Below are 10,651 nucleotides of genomic sequence, written 5' to 3'. Positions count from 1 at the left end.
ATCTATCTATCTATCTATCTATCTATCTATCTATCTATCTATCTATCTATCTATCCTCTTTGCAGTGTTGTAGCCCTCTTGGTCCCAAGATATAAGAGAACCACCGTGGGTGAGGTAATGTCTTTTAAAGAAACGAGGAGTCCGGCTGACTAACAGATTTATTTGGGAATAAGCTTTTGTGGGTAAAACCCCCACTTCTTCAGATGCATGGAGTAAAAAGCAATTGCTACAAAAGCAATTTCCCCTCTCTTGGTATTGACATCTCCTCATCAGTTATTGGGAGTGGACCACATCCACCCTGACTGAATTGGCCTTGTCAACACTGGTTCTCCACTTGTAAGGTAACTCCCTTCTCTTCATGTGTCAGTATAATAATGCCTGCATCTGTAATTTTCACTCCATGCGTCTGAAGAAGTGGGGTTTTTACCCACGAAAGCTTATGCCCAAATAAATCTGTTAGTCTTTAAGGTGCTACCGGACTCCTCCTTGTTTTTGTGGATACAGACTAACACGGCTACCCCTCTGAGACTTGTCTTTTAAAAGACCAACTTCTGTTGGTGGCAGAGACAAGCTTTCAAGCTACAGAGCTCTTCTGAAGCAGCTTGCACACATATGCACGTCTACACAAATGCATACATATATATGTGTGTGTGTGTATATATATATAATTGTATTGCATGCATATACTGCTTGTGTATTGTCGTGTATATTCTGAAGAAGAGCTCCGTGTAGCTGGAAAGTTTGTCTCATCCATCAACAGTAGTTAGTCCATTAAAATATATATTACCTCACCCACCTTCTTTCTATCTATCTATCTATCTATCTATCTATCTATCTATCTATCTTCTTGTGAGCTTGCGTTTGTATTGCATGCTCAGATATAGGTGTGTATAGCTATATGTATTCTTTCTCTCTCCATAGGACTCTCTGACACTTTAATACACCAATATATTTCCAGTGCAACAATCTACACAAGCAGTATATGCATGCAATACAATTACAAACATGAATGTGTGTAGTCCTGTATCTGTATATGTGCCGATTTGTGTGTGTATAGATAAAGAACCATGAGACTTGAAAACAATGCATCGCTGTTTCAAGGGAAAATACAAACGTTGGATTACTAAGATCTCGTTTATAGCGATATTTATAATATATGAACGCGGTAGTTGAGATGTTGAAAAGTGTACGAGCGTATTTATATTTTAAGGAACAAATAGGAACGAATTAAGCAGCGTGTGTAGATAGAAAACACGGGTCTGTAGTAAATCGAATGTTTCCTTTTAAAATAATGATTGGCTGTTGTTTTCAAGCTCTCTGGATTTTGATTTTGGTTTTTTATTATTATTTTAATTTCTTTTTTCTTTTTTTGCGTGCTCGTTTTTGTTTTCACGCAAATTAAACTCGTCCTCCCTGTCCATGGGCTGTTCATGGCCCAATCTCACGTCAGAGAGGCAGGTTACGAAAGAAACCCACGGGAAAGGTCTGCGGCGTTAAAACTGTTGCTTCGGCAGCCTTGTTGGTAAACTCAGCTCAAGTTTTCTTGTCCTCTCCCGGGACATCTGTTCTCAGCGTTCGGACGCTGCCGGCTGGGCGCTGGTGGACACAACCCCTGGGTAATTGTGAATCTAGTTTCCCAGAAGAAATAGAAAAACCTGGGCGCTGCGCTCGCATTTTCCCAGGGCGCGTTGGGAGTGGGAGAAACCTAGCCCCCTGCGCTGGGGTATTTTTAATAATAGATCTGAGCGGGTCTGGGGGCAGAGAAGTACAATGATCGAATAAGGGATCCGTCCCCGGGTGCCTTTGAACTCAATAAGTCAGGAGGAGTTTTGCCATTGATTGTAAAAACAAGGATCAGCCCCAGTGTCTAGAGGCCAGGCACGTGGGAAAATTACATATAATTATATTTGCTTAGATATATGTAATTAGCTATATATATCTGCGCCTCCATGGTATGTGACAGATATAACGTAGCCTATAAAGTTCATATGATACACTTAGTATATACACACAGTATAGAGAGATTGGATTCTATTTTACAAATATACTCATCTCTTTATATATCGTTTTACATACTTTTATGTGGCTGGGGTGGCGATCTCTCTCTGTGTATATACACACACGCACGCATTTACTTTGTCACAGCTGGTATATAATTGAACCCTGGATGTGATGTGTATGCACGTGGCTGTCTGTTACTTCTTTCGATTTATAACAAAACATTTAACCTACATACGTCATTGTGATATCTGATGTACAACTGGAAGTATATGAAAAATAGAAATAGATCGAGTAAATTGACACGCGTAAATAAGCGCATACCTGTGGCTAGGTGTGTGTTTGTGTATCAGATCCAATTTGAATCCTAGGCAAAAAATAATTCCCTATGCCCACGTGGGTGTATGTCTCAGAGAATTATTTCTTTAAAATGCCTAATATATTGGAAATGTTTCGTCCTTCCATACCCACAAACTCCTCCAGATTTCTACTTAGCAATTATTATATGATAGCTCCTGCAGTTGTGTGTGTATATATATATATTCAATTTCTCTTCTCTTCTCTACATTTCTCTTCTATTCTCTAAAACCAAGGGAAAGGTTTCGCTTGCACCTAATCTCCAAAAGGAGACTTTTTTCTTTTCTTTTCTTTTTTTTTTTGGTTAAGAAAACAGCCTGTGTAAGGAGTTTGACCCAGGCTGGGATTGCAAAGCTGCCGAGATACTCGGGTGTTTCTCCCCACCCACCCCCTCTCCCCAGTCCTCATTACCGAGTTATAAATGCAAATCCACATTAGGCTTTTCACTCCATACACTAAACCAAGTAAAAAGAGAGCAGGGGATCATCAAAGGCTGGCTTTGTTCTGGGCGGGAAGGGAAAGATTAGGTTATCTCCTCGGCAGCAAATTCTCTCGCCTGGCTCCTGGCTATGCCTGCTTAAGCAATAAATTGCCGCTCGCGAGATTGCTGAAATTGTTATGTGTCAGCAGCACTGATTAGCCTGACAGATAAAAAAAAACCCAGGGGGTCAGAGCAAGTTCCCTCTTTGGGCAAAATCCCTTTTTCCTGCTCGCGGGAGGGGATCGGCCGGACATCCCCGCCGCTGCCCGCCCGGTTTCTGGGCCGGGAACCACAGGGGCAAAAAGATTCCCTGGATCCCATGTGGCACCCGCCTCCCCCCGCCCAATATACAAACCAAACACCCCCAAAACAAATCGTTTCTGTCCATCCTAGGCTCGGCGATGCTGCTGGTTCGCGGGGAGGCGGAGCGGGGAAGTGGGCTACAAGGGGAAGTGTAAAAGTCACCGTAGGGCCGCTTTGCGCTTGGAGATCCCTTCTGAATGGCTAGCACCGGGGGGCCTCCTGCCGCCTCCTGCTCTAGGGCATTTCAGCCGAGAGCGGCTGCGGGGAGGGAGTGTCCCGCCATCCACCACTTTGGGTGGGATCCCCCCACCTGACACGTATCCGCTGCTTTATTGACGATTGATTTGTGTCAGCGCCCAGAGCCTCCCCGAGTCAAGGATCCGGCGCTCGGCGCTGTACAAACCTGCCCGAGGGAAAGGTCCCTGGCCCTAAAGGATCGCAGCCCGGTCTGTCTCTCCCTCCCGCACCGCCTGGGCTGCAGCCGAGTGGGGATGCGGCCGGGTTCGCTGGTAGCCCGTTCCCGGATCGCTGCTGGGGCCAGGCCAGCCCGGTTCTCAGCGATTCCCCAGCGGAGCCGCTTCGCTGGGACGTTGGTCACCGACTTCGCACTGCTCCCGGAGGGCGCGGCTGGGATTTCTTGCCCGGTTACTGGGCTGGAGGCGCAGCGGGGAGCAGATAGGAGGTGGAAACCCCCGGGGCCCTGGGAATGGGGGAGAAACGGGCCCCCAGCTGTAGAGTCAGGGCGCGCTGGGCTCCAGTGTAGACCTGGCTGGGTCGGGCTCCGCCTCAGTGTGCAATGGCCAAAGGCTGCCCGCCGGCCCGTGCCCTAACCCAGCCACCTGGCAGCCTGGCCAGCCCCAGCGCGAGGAGACGCTTCTCCAGGCGGCCCGGTTTGCCCAGAGAGGGGTTTCTCCTCCGGAAAGGGGCGAGGGGTCTCCCCGATTCCCACCCGACTTTCCTCTGCTGCGGCGGTGAAACTGGGGGGCCGGGGTCACTCGGACAAAGGGAGACGTGTGTAAGGAAGTGCTCGGTCTTTCCCATCCCGAGCTAATGTATCTAGCTCCACTTCTGTCTTTTTACCACAGATCTCTGATCCACTTCTTCGCCTCTAGCCACTAACTAACTAACTTTCTTTCTACACTTACCTATTTCCACTTCTTCTACTCTTTCTTTCTCTCTTTCTCTTATGTATCTATTTCTCTTTCTTTCTACTTACTATACTTAACTTACCTATTTCCACTTCTTCTACTCTTTCTTTCTTTCTTTCTCTCTTTCTTTCTACACTTAACTTATCTATTTCCACTTCTTCTACTCTTTCTTTCTTTCTCTCTTTCTTTCTTTCTTTCTTTCTACCTACCATATGTATCTATTTCTACTTCTTCTACTCTCTTTTTTCTTTCTGTTTTATCTATCTATCTATCTATCCCCATCCACCCCCTCTATCTATCTATCTGTCTCCATACACCCCCTCTATCTATCTATCTATCCCCACACACCCCATCTATCTATCTATCTATCTATCTATCTATCTATCTATCCCCATACACCCCCCTCTATCTATCTATCTATCTATCTATCTATCTATCTATCTCCATACACCCCTTCTATCTATCTATCTATCTATCTGTTGCTTTCCCGGCTGTCGCCCCTGTGTCCCGAGCCCGCTGTAGCCGGGAGTCACTCCCAGGACTTTGGCTGTCATGACGCGGTTTTGCGGCTCCTTTTCCCAGCCAGGGCCGCAGCGGGACAAGTGCGGGCGGTGGATGCGGCCCCCGGGACTCTCGCTAGGCTGGGCCGTTTCCGAGGCGCTGCAGGGCCCCTGGCCGGGGCTCCCCGGCTTTCCCTGTCCCGGGGGGAGCAGTTCATTAAAAGCTCCGCGCGCTTTGCAATGGCTTAGGTGCAGGGTCCGGACAGCCGCCACCAGGCCATTTGTCAGGGGGCTCTCGGCGGTCCCTGCAGCACCCCGCTCTTCCCGCGGCCTGACCCCGCGCGGGATGGGGGCAGAGATCAGGCCCGTTTCAAAGGGAGCCTCCCCGTGATTTATGGGCACCCATCAGCGCGGCCTCGTTCCTCGGCCAGGCCTTTAATTACAGGGCAGGTCCCTGCGCGGCGCGGCGCGGCGCTCACCTTGCGGGCCGGGGCCGCTCGCGGGGGGCTGGGGCTGTCTCCCTGTTGGGGGGGGTCCCCCTTTGGAAGTGGGGAAGCAGGAGGCCGGATCGATCCACCGCAAACTCATAGAAATCACCCACCGCCACGTCTTCCTACAGGTCCCGTCTGTGTGCGCTTTGCGCTTTCTTGTGTTTGATTCATTCTTCACTTGCTTTCTTCTCCTTTCTCTTTCTTCTTCCTTCCTTCCTTCCTGTCCTCCTTTTTCTTTCTTTCTTTCTTTCTTTCTTTCTTTCTTTCTTTCTTTCTTGTCCTTTCTCTTTATTCTTCCTTCCTTCCTTCCTGTCCTCCTTTTTCTTTCTTTTCTTCATTACCTTCCTTCCTGTCCTCCTTTTTCTTTCTTTCTTTCTTTCTTTCTTTCTTTCTTTCTTGTCCTTTTTCTTGATTTTCTTCACTTTCTTTCTTTTCAGTCCTCCTTTCTCTTTATCCTTCCTTCCTTCCTGTCCTCCTTTTCTTTCTTTCTTTCTTTCTTTCTTTCTTTCTTTCTTTCTTTCTTTCTTCACTTGTTTTCTTGTCCTTTTTCTTGATTCTTTCTTCACTTTCTTTCTTTTCACTCCTCCTTTCTCTCTATCCTTCCTTCCTTCCTTCCTGTCCTCCTTTTTCTTGGTTCGTTCTTTCTTCACTTTCTTTCTCTGGCTTTCCTCCTTTCTCTTGATTTATTCTCCACTTGCTTTCTTGTCCCTTTTCTTGATTCTTTCTTCACTTTCTTTTTCTTTTCTTGTTTTTCTTTATTCACTTTCATTTTCTTTCTTTCTTTCTTTCTGTTCCCTAGAGCTCCCCAATCCTGAGGCTGCTCAAGGGACTTTCATTCCCACGCATGAAGATCAGGGTGGGGGGAAGGGCAGCCCCTTGGGAGTGGGGGGGGAGAGGAAAAGGAGCAGCCTGCAAATACTCATCCCTGAGAAAGGGGTGAGTCACCCCCAGGACACACTCACACCTTTCCCGAGCAGGACAGGCCGCTGGTGAGGCAGGGAGGGGGCTGGGCAGATTAAGAAGCGGGGGGCACCCTGGGGAGTGAGTCCTGGCCTGGCACGTCTCTGACTCTCGGTGCTTTGTCTGCAGGGAGCGAGGTGTCCCAGGAGGGTTTGCTACTGCACGGGCCCTTTGCCAGGAAGCCCAAGCGGATCCGCACGGCCTTCTCCCCGTCCCAGCTCCTGCGGCTCGAGAGGGCCTTCGAGAAGAACCACTACGTGGTGGGGGCTGAGCGCAAACAGCTGGCCAGCAGCCTCAGCCTCTCCGAGACCCAGGTAAGTTCAGGGGGAGGGATCCATCCATCCTCCCTCTATCCCTCCCTCCCTCCTTCCAGAGCCTCTCTTCCTCCTTTCATTGTGGTGCTATGTGCCATGCAGAAATGCATAGGTCACCCTTTGCTTGGCTGCGGGGGTGCAGTAGCTGCCACATGTTTCATGGGGGGGGGCACAGAGGGGAACAATTGTATCAGGGCCTGAACTCAAAGGGGACCCTAAAACATCTGTAACTGGGATGAAGTGGGAGGGCCTCAGGCCCCAGGCAGTGTAGCCGGCTCCCAGATTTGTCATCCCGGGTCTCAGCACAGCTGTGCCGCCAGTCCCCTGACGCTGCTCCCACTCTGCTGTGCAAACCGCTTTCCTCTGGCCGCCCACGCTGGGCAGACACAGGAGTGAGGGTGGGCGGGTACTCAGACACGATACTGCCAGGACTAGCGCCTCTGAGCGCAAATTGTATTTGCAGGCCAAGGGACTGATCGTTATGGAGCACAGAATCATTTTCCTTTAGCAAACTAGGTTACTATTATTATGGTCTGGCTATCCTTTGTATCTGTCGAATCAAAAAACTGTCAACTATCTACAAGAAATCAGTAAGGGATCAGGATATCTGGGAAGGGGAGGAAATTCCTCAGGACCTCAAAGACGCAATCTTATTACAGGCTTCAGAGTAGCAGCCGTGTTAGTCTGTATCCGCAAAAAGAACAGGAGTACTTGTGGCACCTTAGAGACTAACACATTTATTAGAGCATAAGCTTTCGTGGGCTACAGCCCACTTCTTCGGATGCATATATGCATATGTTCCATTCTATATGCATCCGAAGAAGTGGGCTGTAGCCCACGAAAGTTTATGCTCTAATAAATTTGTTAGTCTCTAAGGTGCCACAAGTACTCCTAATCTTATTACACTATACAACCATAAAGGCAACAAATCTGACTAGCTTAACTCCCAGGCTGACTCCCTGCTATCTGTAGGTGATAAAAGACTTTCCCCTACTTTGCTCAATCAGCTTACTATGATTATTATTACTCAGTATATCAAGGCCTTGAGAACCAGCAGTACAAATGTTTGTAAGATCATTTCCCCCAAAGTCCTGGGCTAATGGAACGATACTCTGTGGATTAATTTTTAACTTATACATAATTATGGGATAACTATTCCTGCTAATAACAATCATTACAACATGCGTTGCTATAAAAACCCACGACCTGTAGCATTATTCCATTGCATGTAACACTGCAAAAAAAGAACCTTATTGCACTTGTTTGTTAATATAGACAAACGTTACAATTTGTAGAAGTCGAGCCAGATAAGAAATAGAAGTCAGGAGTTGCTGTAAATTAGAGGAATGGAGATTCATTTTAATCTAAACTTGCCCCCATCTTGGACAAGATTTTACAAGGGCATTTTTCCTTACAGTGTTAAGAAAAACTGAAATCCAGAAATAGTATAGACAGGAATGTGGATGTAAAAATATACCATAGAGAGAGAAGATGCAGAGGTGAAGGAACCAAGGAATATACCCAGACTGGATCAGACCAGAGGTCTATCTAGTTCAGTATGCTGTGTCCAACAACATCAGCTTCTTCAGAGGAAGGTGCTAAATTCCCCACAGTGGACAAGTATGGAACAAGTTGCCCATCAGGAAAGTTTCTTCTTACTCCCCTCAGTCAGTGGTTGTCTTATTCCCTGAATTAGGAGGGTTTATATTCCTTCGATGTTGTTATCCAATCTAATGTAGCCGTGGATGTTCTCATTATCCACATCAGTGGCCAATCTGTTTTTGAATCTTGCTAAATTCTGTGTTAGTATATATTATACGGTATAAATATATAACTAAATTTACACGTATGTATACACACACACACACACATGCATGCACGCACACACAGGTTCTTGGAAGAAATCAGCAGCAAAAAGTTGCCCCAGGATTAAAAAAGTTTCTGAGTTTGGGTTATCGGGCATAATTTCAGGAACAGCTTTAAACCTTTGGAAATACTGGTTTAATAGATAGATAGATAGATGAGGCTGAGCCACAGAATTCAGACTTGGATCCAGATCCAGTCTCCCCAGTGCTTTGGTTCTGCATATCCCCATTTGGAATTTTTTGAACCCCGGGGGATCATTTTAAATGTGTTCACCCCAAATCCAATGAGACAGGTCAATCGCTGGGATGCCTTTTGCCATCCACCGTCATCACCCATGCTCTGCGGTCCTGTGTTCTTCTCTGCTTCTTCTGTCATGCCTCACGTATGAAGCCAGCTCTCAGAAAACCCCCAAAAGGGTAATGAAACAAATGCCAATTAGTTTTGAAGGCAACAGCCGTCAAATATTGCCCCAGGGGGTCAAGGAGTCCTTGGGATTGTGCTACGTTGCCCCAAGCCTAATTGCAATTTGTTCAGAAAATTGAAAGACGTGTATCTCTAAATCTGGGCCGATGTGCATGTGTATAGACAGAAAGAGGGCGGAATCTCACGTTTTAGTCTCTGTTCAGTAATATTGTATATTTATAGTTCTAGAAATCCTGTGGATGCATTTTTGTAGCTTTCTAGTACAGGGTTATTTATCATCTGCATTCACTCAGTGAACACAGGTCGGCGGCTTGCATGGAGAGACTTCTCTTTGGAATCGCCACTAACCTAAGGCCAAATTCTGAGCCGTTAATAGCATTTCAGTATGACCTCCCTCCACAAAGCGTCCCACAGAAATCATTAGGAGTAAGATGCTAAACAGGAGGAGGAGGATCAGACCTGGCCCTGAAATATCACCAAAGTAATTTAGCTCATAAATGCAGCAGCAGAGTTATTTCCAAAGGGAACGTTTCGATTTCAGCCCAGATGCGTAGTGTTATTCATTTATTTTTTTCATTTAGCTTTGTCGCTTTTAAAAATTTATATTTGATCATGTAAAGTGTGTGCGGGGGGGAAGAACCAATTTTCCATGAGAAATACACAAATGCTGTACCTGAAACATATGTATTACTGTACGAATGGGCATCAAAGTACTGACAGAGACCCCGACTGGTCGCTGGAATCAATCTATCCCAGCCACTCTTCTGAAAAGAGGAATTAAAAAGTGTAGCTCAGATTGTAACACACATTTATAGCCACCACATATATTACTACAGTGTGGGTATATGATGTGTAAAATATACATGCACACATCTCACACACTCACACGCTGCCAGTATAAGGCATACACTTCATCATATATAAGACACACATGGTGTGTCGTGCATGACCATCCATCGCATAGGTAAGATTCTCACACAAACACCCTTCTTATGTAACACAGGCACCTTCTGTCCTATCGCACCCACACAGAGCCTCACATATAAACATGCCCGTACATATTTTTGATTTTAGAGGAGAGACATGCAAATTGCCTAAATGTCCCCCAAATTCAGTAGCTCGACTCCCGGGCCTACTCTCGCCTGCAGAGGTGTGGCGCTCAAGGCGGGACCTTGCCCCATCTCTGAGCAGTTCTTCTTCTGGCACTTGATTTCTGAACTTCGTCCCAGTCTCAGCTAAGACTCTCTGGGATGCTTGGAAGCACCTGCGAAGAGGCAGCTGCAGTGTCACAGCTGGAGTGAGGCACAACTGGGACCAGAGAGCAACATCTGGAGCAGCCCGGAAAGAAGGTAGAGAGGGGTCTGAAGAGACCCACCCACACCTGTCCATCCTTTTGGGTCCCAGCCCAGGAAAGAGCTGGGTATTGCCCAGACATTGCCTTTGGATATAGCGTATGAGGTGTATAGAAGGGAGACTAATCGCCTGTCCTATGGAGTTAACAGAGACTGAGGCTGGGGCATGGGCACCAGAGAGGGGGGCTGACATAGATTCAACAGGGCTATAACACACCTACTAATGGGGGTCAGTCTGGGGTGTGCCCACAGGGGATCCAGATCATACCCACTAACAGGAGAGGTGGTGGGTTTCTGGGTGCTGTGCTGCCGTTGGGGTGTGTGTGTGTGTAGTTTATGTGCTGTGTGTTGATTTGGTTAGGAGGGATGGTGGGTTTGTGGGTGCTGTGTTGCCGTTGGGGTGGGTGTGCATAGTTTGTGTGCTGTGTGTTGATTTGGTTAGGAGGGGTGGTGAGTTT

At 47.1% G+C, this 10,651-nt stretch overlaps 1 protein-coding gene across 1 annotated transcript in view; it reads left to right on the top strand.

Moving 5' to 3' along the window:
* Positions 1 to 10,651, top strand: part of LOC112107236 (homeobox protein EMX1) — a 22,680-nt gene that overhangs the window by 678 nt on the left and 11,351 nt on the right. The window contains exon 2 of the mRNA XM_026659556.1: positions 6,368 to 6,552. Within this exon, the coding sequence (XP_026515341.1) occupies positions 6,368 to 6,552 (185 nt within the window). The remainder of the gene's footprint in view (positions 1 to 6,367; positions 6,553 to 10,651) is intronic.

Source organism: Terrapene carolina, unplaced genomic scaffold (assembly GCF_002925995.2).
Source record: "Terrapene carolina triunguis isolate 2854851 unplaced genomic scaffold, T_m_triunguis-2.0 Scaffold633, whole genome shotgun sequence".
NCBI lineage: Eukaryota > Metazoa > Chordata > Testudines > Emydidae > Terrapene > Terrapene triunguis.
The sequence above is the reverse complement of the archived record's forward strand: the minus strand, read 5'-3'. Positions and strand labels throughout refer to the sequence as shown.